We start from the raw sequence: 15,597 nt of genomic DNA on the forward strand, positions 1-15,597 counted from the left end.
AGCTGCTGGTCTCTGATTTACAGAAGTCTCAGCTCAAGATAGTAGCAGCTCTGCTCAGAACATACACACAATTATATAAGAATACGTGATCAAATCCTATGCCTGTAGATCAGATGCTTAAAAGAAGTAGATGCTCTGGTCTAAATCAATCTACACAACAGTTCTCCACTCTGAAAAAGAAAGATTACCACAATCAGAATTTCCTGGGATCTTCTGGAGAGCATTCTATGAGGCACTCAGTTATGTAGTGAACATGTGAGAGCTGAAAAATTAATTTGTTTCTTCAGAGGAGTCTACTGCTTTGTCTGCTGTCACTGAGTGAGCAACCATTCTGTGGTCTGGTTGTGGCTAGGATCCTGGTATCCTGGATCATGTAATGAAGGATTTTTACATAGAATAAATTCATGGAAGTCTCTTGAAGTTTGCTATCTTGACTTTTGAGTGCTTGTCTTGGCAATCCAAGTGCAATTTTTTTAACAGGTTAATATTTACATAAGAGTTCTTCTCCTGGCTTCCTTTACAGCATTAAGCTATGCTCTATTAAGCACTTTTATGCTGAAAAAAGTGTCATCTCTTCAGGCTTTTAGCAGTTTTGTCAGTAAGAAGTTTTATTCCAATCTAATAAACCTGTTCTAGTGAAATTTTGCAGTGTAAAAAATTTCTTGATACTTGATTCTCTTGTGGTTTTAGTTATTAAGAAGGATTTGTGTCATTTATGTAATCTCTAATTTTTTTAATGTGTTTCCAGTCCTCCTGTTCGACGTCAGAGAACAAGGAGAGATCGTTTGTCTAGACATAATTCCATTAACCAGGATGAAAACTACCACCATCTCTCCTACGGACAGCAGCAAGCAATAGAAGAGCCCCGAGCCTTTCACCCACCAAATGTATCTCCTCGTATGTTGCACCCAGCTGCTCACCCACCACAGCAGAATGCAGTGATGGTTGACATTCATGATCAGGTAAGAGTTTTAGAGTACAAACAGAAGGGTGTTGAAGATGTGGGGTTTGTTTGTTTGGGGTTTCCCCCCCCCAAATCTTCAAGATCCTTCTCCTCCCCAAATTAGTTGGCAATGAAAGTCACATAACACTAAATTCTATTTGTCCTCTTACAGAGCATTTTTCCTGTTGAATGTTATTCATGTATGGAGCGCTGCAGCAGGCAGTGAAAAAACAGAAAGAAAGTCCAGAATTTTAATAAAGATTGATATTTAACAATTTGTCAATGCATGTATTGGCATAGTTTGGTAGGCCTCTGGCTCAAACCTTTGAAATGCAGGGGGTTTGCTTCTGAAGTTAATTTAATGTGATAAAGTTGTGATATGATAATTAAGAATGTGTTCTATTTCACGTGAACTACCTCTTCTTAGCTTAGGAGTCTCTAAGTAGTTAAAGTACATTATTTAGAAGTAGAATTCACAATGCCTATAATTGGTTGCCTATATCACAGCAGAACTCATGACAGTATCGTCACATAACCAAATTAGCCATCCAAGCCTAATCAACTCATCCTTAAATGCTATGAAAAAATGAGATATGTGGCTGCTCCAGAAAGTAAATAATTCCTCTGTGCAACAACAATTGGTATAGAATTCTGTAACTGAGGACTTGTAAAAGAATTTGTCCTGTTGAGGTAACCTTTGGTGTTGTTTTTTGTTAAAGTCAGCAGGCTGCAGCACAAGTACATGAGTTGCTACATAGTCATGAACTGGAAAATATAACTGGTTATCCTGATGTCCACTTCTCAAACTGCACCACACAGAATGCAACTCTAACATCCCTTCTTAAAAACTGGTTTGCTTTCAGTGCAGCTGCATACTACTGGTGTGTTGTATTACGTGTGCAGAGCAGTTTTCAGTAGGGAAGTATTTGCATTTGAGACCAAGTACAAGGGTGGAAGCTAACGCCATTCTAGCCATCTCACAACCTTACATTTTGATGAACAATTTTACTGCCGCATCATCTCAAAAATTCAAATTGTGCTCTTCCTTTATGTTGCAAGCTTACACCAGGACAAACCTGGATAAACCCAGGTGTTCCACACTAAGATCTTCCATGGTGATGTTTTTTACTTAAGGGACATAACCATTTTGAGAGGTCATTTTTTATTATTGCTCTGAGCAGTAAACATTTCAGAATCACATGCAGCATTGCACTGTATGCCCAACTTTTGTACCTGAGCCAGAACTGGGTCAAATTCAGTGTGAGGGAGACTGGTTTCTGTCACTAGTGATATACAGGTTGAGATTTTAAGTTCTATTCCATGCTCTGTGTTCTCTTTTGGCCTCTGTGTCTGACTGTACACTACCAGTTCAGTAGGTTAGCTGTCTTTATTCATTCTCACCTTCCTAATGAGCTCTTCTTACTTGTTCCATTTTAAGCAAGCAGGTTCCATTTTAGCAGATCATGAAGGAAGAGGGAGATTCCTTGAAATAATTACTTTTTATTAACCCATGCTCCCTGACACTTAAGCCTTTTCAGTTTTACTAGCGCATCAGAGATTTCTTGTTTAATGTTTTTAAAAACAACAAAAAAAGTTATTTGTAGGTCCAGAACACCTTTGGATCTTAGTTTGATGATTAAATTCTAGGAAATATTACTAGCTAGAAAATTGGGTTACGTGGGTCTGTTTCCTCGTCTAAATGTGGATATTTAGGGCATGCTGCCTCATGATCATGCTCACTTTTCAGCTTTCTCGTTAGCTGTTCTGTTACATTTAGGTTAGGAGACTTAGCGTGAGTGTTGGTCTGAAACTGAATCAAGAGATTGGTCACTTTGGAAGAAAGAAAATCTACACAATTTTCTTGTTCTTTAAAGATACAAGCCTCTGAATTATTGAATCAGTCCCTTCAGACATGGGACAATTCTTTAGCTACTTGTATATTAGCTTTTATGTGGGAGCTACTGCCTTCTTATTTTGTAAGAACTAACCTTAGTATTGGGCGGTGCAGGGGGGGTTATGGTTTAATAGAGTCTGAGATGCCTCTGATTGACTTTAAGGTGCCTTTGAAGTTTTAACATTTTAAGCTGAGAGATCCCTCTTGGCCTTACCTAGAAACTGTTAATCAATAAGTAATGTTGAGAAGAATATTTTAATGAACAGGAATTACAAGCATGTGCCTCCCTTTACACCTTCATTGTGAATGTATTTTTTTCTGATATGTAGGTAAAAGCTTGTTATCTTACTCATCATGCTGTACAACACTGTTAAGAGTTTACAGTAAGTTACTAATTTTTTTTTCCTTTTGCTGCAGATCCATCAGGGCACAGTTCCTGTCTCATACACAGTGACAACGGTGGCTCCACATGGGATACCACTTTGCACAGGCCAGCACATCCCAGCCTGCAGCACACAGCAGGTCCCAGGGTGCTCAGTGGTTTTCAGTGGGCAGCACCTTCCAGTCTGCAGTGTGCCTCCCCCAGTAAGTGGGTATCTGTAGTTACACTAGCTTCAATCTTAGACACAGGAATGGCACCTTAGAGCTTCAGGGTCTGTGTGGCTTTAATTGTGTTGGAAATAGCCATTTTTTTTCCACCTGTGGTAAATTGCAGTGGCATAGCAGTGTAGGCTTAGAGCTGGTAAGCATATGCTACTTGCCTACTGTCTTTATAGAGTATGACTGTTTATAGTATAGAGTCCTGATGGTTTTTAATTCAAACTAAATGCTGGTTTATGAACTGATTTCTTAGCAGCAGCTGTTCTGCATACTTCCAGATAGTAAGAGGAAGCTTTCTAAGGCTTTTATTCGGCAGCTCACCTAGAAAAAAATCTTACTTAGTAGAGACCTTATTCAGGGATTGGATACATACAAAAAGGTCTGATACTCAGAAGTCAGTTTTCTTCTGAGAAGTAATAAGGTCCTGAAAGATCACTAAAAGCTGAAAAGGGCTCTTCTGTCTCATAAAATGAATCAGAATATTCTTTAATAATGATGTCTCTGTGCCTTTCTGGGAGTAGAATAAAGTGCCTTGACTGGCTAATTTGCCACCTTCAAATTTGAAAGAACTTGAACTGTTTTCTTAGAAATTTTTATTTATCAGCTAGGAGATGCCACCTTCCAGGTCATAGCATTCTGATGATACCATTCTGTGGAAATTTCATCATTAAGTGTTAACAGGCACCAGAGCTGAACAAGTGTACCCCAAGAAGTTTCAGCTGTGCAAATAAAGGTTGCAGAATCTGTTGGAAGAGTCACAGCTTTTTTTCCCCTCCTTTTTCTAGTATAAATCTGTAATATCATACATAAATACTATATATAGTGTCCAGTAACCATTTATAATGTTGGTATAAACATTCGTCTCTGCCAGCTGTGTATTTGCAAGCAATGTGTAACTTAACTTTCCTGTTGCACATTCTGTGACCTGAGGGCATGAACAAGCCTATGACACTGAAACAAAACCCTTGATGTGACCACCTATTTATTTAAGCTGCTCGATGAAGAGCGAGGGTGATTTGCATTCATCTTGTCCAGGTGCCATTTATCCCCATGAGAGACAGCAATGTCTGCAGCATACTGCTGGCCAATCTGGAATATTTGTGGGGAATATTTCCCCTTACTTTCAAATTGGTGAAAATCTGTTACATGAGTCAGTGTGTATCCCTGAGGCAGGATGAGAGATAACTTTTTTTTTCTCTTTTGTGGTGCTGGTAGTGGAGCAAAGCAATCTGTCGTGGCTTAACCCCAGCCAGCAACTAAGCACCACGCAGCCCCTCACTCACTTCGCCCCCACCCAGTGAGATGGGGGAGAAAATCAGGAAAAGAAGTAAAACTCGTGGGTTGAGATAAGAACGGTTTAATAGAACAGAAAAGAAGAAACTAATAATGATAATGATAACACTAATGAAATGACAACAGTAATAATAAAAGGATTGGAATATTCAAATGATGCACAGTGCAATTGCTCACCACCCGCTGATAAATGCCCGGTTAGTCCCTGAGCAGCGATTCCTGCCCCCCCCCCCCCCAACCCCCCCCAGTTTATATACTAGATGTGATGTCACATGGTATGGAATACCCCATTGGCCTCTTTGGTTTAGCTGCCCTGGCCGTGTCCTGTGCCAACTTCTTGTGCCCCTCCAGCTTTCTCACTGGCTGGGCATGAGAAGCTGAAAAATCCTTGACTTGAGACTAAACATTACTGACCAACAACTGAAAACATCAGTGTTATCAACATTCTTCTCATACTGAACTCAAAACATAGCACTGTACCAGCTACTAGGAAGACAATTAACTCTATCCCAGCTGAAACCAGGACACAATCTCAGGCTGGGTACCCAGAGATTGGAACAATACTTGCATAGTAAATTCAGCAAGGCAAGAAAGCAACATGTCCTAAGAAAGGAAAAGAGAAAAAGCTAAAACTATATTGGGGCTTAGGGAAATCCAAACAACACTTACAATCTCTGCTTTGAACAGGTATATTATCTGTGCAATTCATAAAATGTTTTATAATTCAGCAATGCAGCTGTCCTATACATATAGAGTAAAGCTCTAACAGGTTGTTTGGACTGAATGTACAACAGTTAATCAAATGTGTTGAGACAATGGATGCAGTACAAGTGAATATAAAGAATTAAGGTTGAGTATATGTAACATCAGCAGGCAGACTTTATGCTTTCTTTTATTATGTCACAGAATTGAGGAATGATTTAAGTTAGGAGTGGGCTCTGGAGGTCATCTGGTGGTCACCTGCTACAAGCAGTACATGTCTCCAAGGATGGAGATTTCACAACCCCTCTAAGCCTCCACTCCAGTATTTGACTATCCTTGTGAAGAATTTCTTCTGTATATCTGATTGAATTTTCCTTGCTGCAACTTGGTCCCGTTGGTCCTTGTCCTTTCACTTTGCCCCTTGAGGAAGAGTCAGGTTCTGCCTGTCCACTCTTCATGAAGTAGCTGAAGACAGTGGTAAGGTCTTCGCTTATTTTTCTCTTTTTAAGGCATAACAAATCCACTTCTGCAGCCTCTTCTTTTATGCAGTGTGCTCCAAGCTCCTGGTCATCATGTTGTCATTCAGTGGACTCATTTCAGTATGTCAGTTCTTTCTTTGGCACTGGGGAGGCCAAAACTGGACACAGGACTTGAGATACAGTTTCACGAGTTCCAAATAGAGGGGCGGAATCACTTCACTGGACACACTAGTTACATTCTTAGTAATGCAGCTGAGTGTGCAGTAGGCCTTTTTGACTGCAGGAGTGCACTGTAGCTCTTGTGTACTCTCTTTGATGTGTCCACCAGAACCCAACTTTTTTTTTCTGCAAATCCGCTCACCAACCAGTCAGTCTCAAAATGTCCTGCTCCATGGGGCTATTCTCTTCCAGTGCCAGACTTCATATTTGCTTTTGTTGAACTTCACACAGTTCCTGTCAGCCAATTTCTCCAGCCTATAAAAATACATCTGAAAGATAGCCTTGCCCTCCAGCATGTCAGCTTGCTTCACAGCTTCATCTGTGAACTTCCCAGTATCCTTTTGTTACTTTCACAGTATTTGTCTCTCTCACTGCATATGTAACTATAAAATAAACAATTGTCATTTATGAAATACCTTCATCAGTTTTAAAACTTCTTGAAAGCATATGTTCAAACAGCAGAAGTTTTCCAAAAGCCTGAATGAATAAACAGGTAATTTTCATTTCTTTCCACTTGAAAGATAACGCAGCCTCATTTGCTCTAACTTTAAAAGTGCCATGGACATAGCACAGATCGTTCCAAACATATATTGGAGCTATGGTAATCTTTATCATACAGAATCATGGGATGAAACATATTTTAACGTGTTCCCCAAAGTACCTCCTGTTTTAAAGAACACTGTGTGATGTTCTACCTGCATATTTATCTTCAACTGCTTCAGAGAACGGTTTTCAATTCAGTAAAATACAATTTAAAAAATATTTTTAACAATAAAAACACTTGCCTATTGTATTTCTTTTTTAGAAGAATGATGCAGTAGCTGAGGGTGAAGAATAGCCAGCATTTAAGAAAAAACAGTAGTCAGATCAAATTAATCTGCTACTGTATCAGTGCATGTAAAAATTTATGTTTGGTCATGATCACAGTGAATTGAGGCGATAGTTCCACCTCCACTAATGTAATCTGATTTTAAACTAGATCTCTTTACCATTTTATGCCATTATAATCAGTATGCACAATATGTTGTGCGACATGACTAAAAAGAAGAAAAAAAAGATCAGAACTGGGTCCTCTTTCTTCATAAGATTTGATAACAAGTATCTTATTAATTGCTCTTTTAATTGTCAAAAATGTAACGGAAATGCCTGACATTCTGATGATGGATCAAAGAGCAAGAAAAAGAGAATGCAGGTTTTCTTGCTCCTCCATATCTAGAGTCAGAAGTAAAACTGAACACTTCCACAAAGCACATTCCCTGCAGTAACTTCATCACTTCAGTGTTCAAACTCTAGTGCCCAAAGTTGCTTTTGTATGAGGAATTTCAAAGAGGAGAGAAAAAGGGCTATTTCCCACAGTATCTGTCACTTAGGGAGCCGCCTTTAGAGCATGGGGCTCCCCTCAAAGTGCAGAACTGAGCAGAGCTTATGAATTACTCTTAGTATATGGGGCAGCAGAGGTTTTAATGCACAGTCTGACAGCTGGGAGTCCCTCCGCAATATTTAGAGCTTAAAATTTTTGCAAGGCCATTGCTTTGGCAAGTTGTTTTGAAGGTAATAATGTGGGAAGAATAAAATTAACTAGGATAACAGTATCTGCTCATCACTTAGGGGTCTGTCTAATCCTGGAGTATTGAAAACCCTAACTGCCACTGACCTCATGAGAAGACTTCCAGAGCTTGTTCTGTACTAATCCCTGTTCCTTGTGTATTTGATTGAGTTGCTATTTGTGTTTTGGAGGCTTTTCCCAGGAGGCAAGAGAACTGCTTTGTTTTAATGATATCTTTCCCTAATAAGTATAGAATGTTCTATAGGGAATGTTTGTGCTAGATACAAAAATACGTTGTTTTCATTTTATTTCAGATGCTTCAGGCGTGCTCAGTCCAGCACCTACCTGTACCATATGCAGCATTTCCACCCCTCATTTCTAGTGACCCATTCCTTTTGCATCCTCCTCATATCTCTCCACACCACCCTCCTCACTTGCCTCCTCCAGGACAATTCGTTCCTTTCCAAGCACAGCAGTCACGGTCGGTAAGTAATGCTTCTTACCCCACTCTCCGTAGAATTGGTGGGGCTGGATGGGCAAATGGTGCTGATAGCTGACTGAGGAAACAGAATGATTTTGTTTAAAGTAGTAAGTTTTGCACTTATGTTTCCTTAGCAAGTCTGTAACCACTTAGTGTGAAGATGAAAAAATAATTTTAAAGTTCACCATGTTTCTCTTCAGATTTTGTCAGTTGTTGTCTGTGCTGTTTCTCCATAGGGCTTTACTTCTGTGAAAAAGATGTATATTTGCTTCACCAACTATTCCTTCAGGTATTTCTTTCCCAGGAAGCAGAAGAGAATCCAGAGGAGGTTGTGTAGTGCAGTAGTGGTCTCAGAGAAAAGCTTAGCAGAGAGAGAAGAAAGCACAGAATGTTACTTTCGTTACATGCTTCTGTTCTATTACTTCTCAGTTAATTTTTAAATGACTAGTGCTTTTCCTAGAACATAATGACCTTAGGTCATCCAGACACGTTCAGGAGCCTACAGTTGCCCTTTCCCCTTTTTTTTTTTTTTTTTTCCCTCCCCACTTACGAAAGTTCTTGATGCCTTCTGCTTAAGCAGACTTGCCTTAGTGATAGGGACTATGCAAACATGGGAAAATGTAACCACGTTTTGGATGTGGGGGGAAATTAGATTTTCAGTTCTGGCCTACAGCTCTAACTGGGGAGTTATCTGTATACTCGTGTCCGTTAGTTTGCTCCTCTGACTAGAAGATGCCAGTATTTCACTAATGCAGAAATAGAAAACAGCTTCATTGTTACTTACAAACACTGCTGAGACTTCTCCATGCCATGTCTCAGGTGTGGATAAGGTTGTAATCACTTTGTTATGATGATGGGAGAACAACTGGGAAAATATGGGTTTTAGTGGTAATCTTTATAAGATTTTCCTTTAGAAAATGTATGGGCTTGGGTTTTATAGCTTGGGTTGCTTAGTTAGGTTATTGACTAGGCTTGCCTGTCAACTTTCAGCTCTAGCGAAGAGCTTGTATCTTAGTGTTTTAAGAATACCTTGTGTTTAAAGTTTGCTCTGCATAACAGGGAAACAGAATATTCCTTTGGTTCCACAAGGTGGCTTTCTTAGCTGAATTTCTTGAAATGGTGGAATTCAGTGTCAAGAACAGAAGGGTGTACTAATGAAACAATGTCAGTTCCTGATTATTTCCTGAGTACTTTTGGGCCTGACTGATGTACTACATACAGTTGACTAGATTACAATACTGAACTGGAATCTCACGCTTCTGAAACCTCTGGACTGTGTGTTTGTGGTAGGACTGCATGCATGACCCACCTAGGAAAGCATCTGCTTGATTACTGAATATCATTAGCAGTTTAATCCACTGGATTCGCTATGTTTCCTCTCCACTTTGCAGATTTTCTGGCACAATTTCAGTTCTTGTCTATGGTTGTTTATTTTTTTCTCTCGCATAGTTGTACAGTGAGAGCAGCCTGGCAAGAAGGAGAGCAAATATTTGTCCTGAAAAATGCAAGACACAGGAAATTACAGCCACTTCTATATTTGCTATATCGCATAAATTCCTGGTCTATAAGCATGGCTAGCTGGAAAAGGTGAATTTATATCAAATGTGTAGTGTTGTCTTTGCTTTTTGGTAGTGTTAATGACACAGGAATTGTTCAGAGTTACTATGTGAAACTGGGTACAATTATAGCTGTAACTTTTTTTTTTTTTTTTTTTTTTTTTTTTACCCTATAAAATTGACCACAGCAGCTCAGAACATACAGCTGGGATTGCAGTTCTTTATTGGGGAAAAATGGCATCTCTATTATTGCAACAAAGCCTTTTTTTTTTTTTTTTTCTTTTTTCTTTTAGCCACTTCAAAGGATAGAAAATGAAGTAGAACTGCTTGGAGAACATCTTCCTGTAGGAGGTTTTACATACCCTCCCCCAGCCCATCCACCAACATTGCCTCCCTCAGCTCCTCTCCAATTCTTAACCCACGATCCTTTACACCAGGAGGTGTCATTTGGTGTAGTAAGTATTGTTTTCTGTGCCACATTCTCATGCATGCTACATTAACATTCTTGATCTTCATTCTATAGTACATTTTGTTGAAAAGTGGCACTTCTTGCAGTTTTATTCCATTATTGGCTATAGCTGCATACTGTGGTATTTTCTTTAAGCTTGTTTTAATCAAGTTAAGGGTAACTTAATGATACCAGCGAATGATTTCTGATAACATTATTTGCAGATTGTTGTAACAGTTATTTATAAAACATTTCATGTTACCACACAGTCCAGGACTTCTACGGCAGATATTAATTAGTACAGTTCAGAAAAGCTGCTGTCACTTTTAGCTAATTCTTCATCGTATGTTATGTTTCCACAAGTCAGGAAAGCTGGAATGCTTTGAAAATAGTTCTTTTCCAGAGTGTTCGCAATTTGCAGGCAAGCAGTTGTATAGAGTGCTTCCATAATTTTGACTGCACCATGTTATAAAGACAGCCAAGCTTGCTTAAGCCAACTTTCTGGGGATCTACAGGCAGTTCAACTGCAGCAGCACAAAAAAAATTAAACCTGCTGCAGGATAAAGTCTGTGCTGAATTTTGTGTTTCTGTGGTGTGTCCAGTACCTGTGCTACCTCTAGGATCTTTGTGGTGCACTTCAATCTGCAGTTATATTAGTCCTGAGATTTTTTTTGTTGTTGTGGTTGTTTTGTGTGCATTGTCTTTTTTTTTAAAAACCTCTCCTGTCTGTGTAATGCTTGAAGAAATAACTAGAAGTGAAGTATAGGCTCTGAATTTTTTTAATGTTTGACCTGTGCATCAAGTTGACAAAAGGTTTTAGAGGCATATAGTTATTCAAAATTTTAAATGAGAATTAAATTTTAGGGCCTGTGACTACAGAATATACAGATAACTTCTCTTTAATTAGTCTTCTTGCAATCACACAACCTAGTTAAATGCCTGCTGCAGTTTTTATAAAGGTTCAAATAAGTCTCCACCATTTAAAAAAAATATTCAGCTTGTTAAACTAAAGGTGTACAGATTTCAATTAAGTTTTCAGGCACTATGAGTCACTCTGGAGACAAAGACACTTAAAAACTTCCATAAACTGCTTGTATTTTACTCAATATGCTTGTTAGATGAATTACAATCACAAACATTTTGGTTGGAGTGACGCGTTCTTGATTTCCAAGTTCAGTCTTTAAAGTAGATAAGGAAAAAATACCATTTTTTGCAGATTACATAGCATTTGTCCTCTCTGATGCTTCAGTTCTGGGTTGTATATTGCTGATGAGTAAGGTCTTTTATAAAGCAATCCTAAATCTTCATAAAATTTTCTCGAAAAATACAGTTTGCATTTAAGTGGAAATTTTTACCACATATGTCTCCATTTTAGTAGGTAATGCACGGAATTTTGAAAAATTATAATGAAAATTTAATTGTACAAGTAAAGAGCTCAGCATACAAATGAAAAAAAGTATGACAAAAAAGCCCTGATTTATCCATGGAAAGAACAGATTGAAGCTTTAGGCTTGACTGTCCTTTAGGTGTTGTCCAGCTGCAGAAATTGTACTGATTAAACTCTCCATGTACATTTGAAAGGCTTCTTTAACGTAAACATAAATAGACACCACTGCTTAAAAGTGTTTTTTTAAAAAGACATTTTTTAAAAATCTTCTTTTAAAGACTTTTTTTTTTAAAGGCTTCTTTACTCAACCACTGGGCCTAAAGCCTGAGCCTTTACATTTACAAGAGGGTCAGCAGTTCAAGTCCTGTTTCCCAAACCAGCCTGCACGTAGACTAAGCACACAAGAGCTTGCAATGATTTCTGTTGTGTGTTACTACTTTTTCACATGGAATGGTATGATTGTGTTTTATCAATGGGAATCATTTCAAACTGAGGCTGAGGTTCTTTTGGATTTGAGCAGAGGCTGGATTTTTTTAATAATGCTTTATTGGAAGTGGATTTCAATATTCAGATTTTATTTTGTGATTAAAAAACCAAAATGTTGAATCACAGACTCACAGACTGGATGAGGTTGGAAGGGAGGTCATCTGGTCCAACCCTCCGTGCTCAAGCAGGGCCACCTAAAGCCGGTTGGCCAGGACCATGTCCAGGCAGCTTTTGAATATCTCCAAGGAGGGAGACTCCACCACCTGTCTGGGCAACCTGTGCCAGTGCTCAGTCACCCTCACGGTAAAGAAGTGTTTCCTGATGTTCAGACGGAGCCTCCTGTGTTTCAGTTTGTGCCCACTGCCTCTGGTCCTGTCACTGGGCACCACTGAAAAGAGCCTGGCTCCGTCTTCTTTGCACCCTCCCTTCAGATATTTATGTACATTGATAAGATCCCCCTGAGCCTTCTCTTCTCCAGGCTGAACAGTCCCAGCTCTCTCAGCTTTTCCTCATACGTGAGATGCTCCAATCCCATCTTTGTGGCCCTTCGTTGGACTCTCTCCAGCGTGTCCATGTTTCTCTTGTGCTGGGGAGCCCAGAACTGGACACAAGTTCCAGTTCCAGAAGTTCCAGTTGAAGCTTATTTTCTTCTTTCTTGCAGCCTTACCCACCTTTTATGCCTCGAAGACTCACAGGGCGCAGCAGATACCGATCACAGCAGCCAATACCACCACACCCTTACCATCCCAGCCTATTACCTTATGTGCTGTAAGTTCAAAGTACATTTGCTTCCATGTAGGCTATTGGGAAGTCACGTGACTTTCAACAAGAGTCTCGGCACTTTTTATGGTTGGACTCTACCAGAGAACAGACATAGTTCAGCTGTCCCAGAAAAGAGGAAAACTTCCATTTCTATGTAAATTTTTCAGCCTATTTTGAATAACATACACCCTTGAGCAAGGAAAAATATAAGTGAACAATTTTTTCCAATGTAGTTTTGTAGATTTTTTTGAGGCACAGTAGCACTCTTTGTAAAATCTTCAACAAATTTTAAAACTTGATTCTTGGATACTCTTAAAGAGGCATGGTCACACTGTAGGATAAAGTCCTAGGAGTCTTCACTTATGGAATAAATTCATTTGGTTTGGTTCTTAATTACAAAACACAAGGGTGGGAGCTTTCTGTGATGTGTTACTCTTTATTGGCTGAACTGCTGATCTGTTACAGCTATTGAATTTCTGTTCTGCCTCTGATTAGCTGTTTCTGGAAAAGATGTGGGACAATTAACATTTAGAAATTCTCTGCAGTGTGTGATGGTAGATTCTCTGTGGCAGAGTTTGGGTACATGACATGACATTTATTACTTTTCTGTGTTCTTTTTTGAAATAAGTATGAAATGTATGGAAAACAAAGATTATTTTCTGGTGGCAAAGGTGACATTGACAAGGAAATAATCACACATTGGCACCAGATCTGTACTTTCTTGCTGTGCAATTTCAAACGTGGCATGAAAATGGCACCAGAAATCTGATCTAGTGAAGTTGTTCAGCTTTGCATCTTACAGTCTTAGAGTAATGTCATAGCTTCTTGCCTGTCCATTGAGGACACAATGTGGCACAGTAATTCCTGATGACTTGACTGGGATTTTAGTATATTTTAGTGCTGTGAATTTGTGATTTCTATGTCTGTGCATTAAGTTTTGACCCATAGTGCTGTCTTGGGGTGGTAAAAACACTTGTGGAATATAAAAACAGGAAAACATCTCTCTTGCCTCCCTGAAGAGATTCTGCTTTAACCAACATCACAGTATGTGACAAAGTGAGTTTGTGCTTGCCTTCAGTATGGAAGTTGGTCCAGTAGCATATCCTATTTATCTTCATTGTGTACTATAGGCTTACAAAAGTTTCAAGGCTTTTGTATTGGAGAGCTAAGTGAACTTAGGGTTCCTTTTGTTTGTTAATCCACTTAAAGAAATAAAACATATTTGAAAACAGAACGTCAATTCATTGTCAGTTTTAGCTCTCCATAATCTGTGATAATAAAGAGATTAGTTTTTATAATAATGCTGAGCCTGGTTGGAAGTATCAGTTGAGACATGCATGCAATTAAAAAGGCAACATTCCCTGTATCAAAAAGTGGCAGAATTAGCTTTTTCCTTTGACTATTTCGCTTCAAATGTTCATTCTTGACTTCAAACCTAATATTTTTACCAGTTCTGAGAACTTGCTGATTTGAGAGAGATCAATAAGGTAACTTTACCTCTGCCAGATGTTTCTGTGCTTTTCTTCAGCAAGATGCTGAACCTTATCATTGTTTGCTCTCATGGTAGATCAATGCTGCCAGTGCCACCTGCAGTTGGACCAGCTTTCAGCTTTGAGTTGGATGTGGAAGACGGAGAGGTAGAAAACTATGAGGTTGGTGTGCAAACTACAATTATCTTTAAAGAACAGATGTTAGCTCAAGCAATACATAAAATTTTACTACATTTTGCTTTTAATCTTGCTTTTGCCTTTCGAATAAATTTAATGATTGTGAAGACAGAATCCAGAAACCATCCTTTCAGATTTTTTTGCAATACTGGATATTAGAAGTGCTTAGCTTTATTTTTTGTCTATTGCTCTTTCCCAGAATCCACCCTTCCAGGCTAGTAATCATTAAATTGGTCAGCTTTTATGTTCTACATGCTACTCTTCTCCTTTTGAATTTTAATTGATTTTAAATATCAAACAGAAATGAAGCACTTTCAAAAGAACAGGGTAAGTTACTGGGTTTATATGCTTAACTTCACAGAATAGTGTTAATGTCATAGGATTAATTAATCTAAATGTAATGTTTATAAAACTGTCTTATTGCCTTTTCTTCTTGGTCCTCAGGAGGGTACAGTAATTCACATCTATAGATGTAGAACCCTCTTTAATGTCCTAGATAATTATGGGGCAGTCCTAGCTGTTGTGTCTTTGCTGTTTCTGAGGCTATTGGATTCCATTCGATTTCTTTCCAAACAGTCATAATCAACCCTCACTTTTGCATCTCTTTGCCTGTGTTCCCCTTAAGAGCTCTGTCTAGTTACACATTTTCAGTTTAACAATGAGTACTTCTGTAATAACTTCTGTGCTAGTTCAGAAGAAGCATCATCTTATTTCTGAGAATTTGGGCCCTAGGTTTGACAGTATTAGAAATCTCTTTGTGACCAGTATTGTTTGCAGCCTTCACCAAGTCTTTTAACTTTTCTGTGCCTTCGTTATCCATCATGTTCATAGTGATATTTTTCCTAGGCCCATGTGAAGGAGTGCAAGTTACATACATGACAGAGTGCCAGTTACTTACATGAGAGGCTTTTAGTTGCAATGCTTGGCTTATAGAAAAAGAAAAGAAAATTTAGCAAAAAAAGTGCTTAAAGTTTGATGGTATGTATTTGTTTTCCGGATTGAGGATAAAATGTCCGTATTTCAATTCAGCTAGCCCGAGACGTGGAGTGGGAATCAGAACCTGTCCCATTAAATTCTTGATTTCTCACAAGACCAGACTCACATACTCTTAGGAAGCAAACTTGTTAACGATTT

At 38.7% G+C, this 15,597-nt stretch overlaps 1 protein-coding gene across 7 annotated transcripts in view; it reads left to right on the forward strand.

Moving 5' to 3' along the window:
- Positions 1 to 15,597, forward strand: part of RNF38 (ring finger protein 38) — a 129,584-nt gene that overhangs the window by 101,211 nt on the left and 12,776 nt on the right. For 5 of the 7 annotated variants that reach the window (XR_008233657.1, XM_052778132.1, XM_052778130.1 and 2 more), the window contains 6 exons: positions 749 to 962; positions 3,255 to 3,422; positions 7,991 to 8,161; positions 10,007 to 10,168; positions 12,696 to 12,802; positions 14,364 to 14,448. Coding sequence is in view for 6 of the 7 variants with exons in the window: in XM_052778132.1 (XP_052634092.1) it covers positions 749 to 962; positions 3,255 to 3,422; positions 7,991 to 8,161; positions 10,007 to 10,168; positions 12,696 to 12,802; positions 14,364 to 14,448 (907 nt within the window). In the remaining variant the exon portion in view is untranslated. The remainder of the gene's footprint in view (positions 1 to 748; positions 963 to 3,254; positions 3,423 to 7,990; positions 8,162 to 10,006; positions 10,169 to 12,695; positions 12,803 to 14,363; positions 14,449 to 15,597) is intronic. The other 2 variants (XM_052778133.1, XM_052778134.1) reach the window with 2 other exon arrangements.

Source organism: Harpia harpyja, chromosome Z (genome assembly GCF_026419915.1).
Source record: "Harpia harpyja isolate bHarHar1 chromosome Z, bHarHar1 primary haplotype, whole genome shotgun sequence".
Taxonomy (NCBI): Eukaryota; Metazoa; Chordata; class Aves; order Accipitriformes; family Accipitridae; genus Harpia; species Harpia harpyja.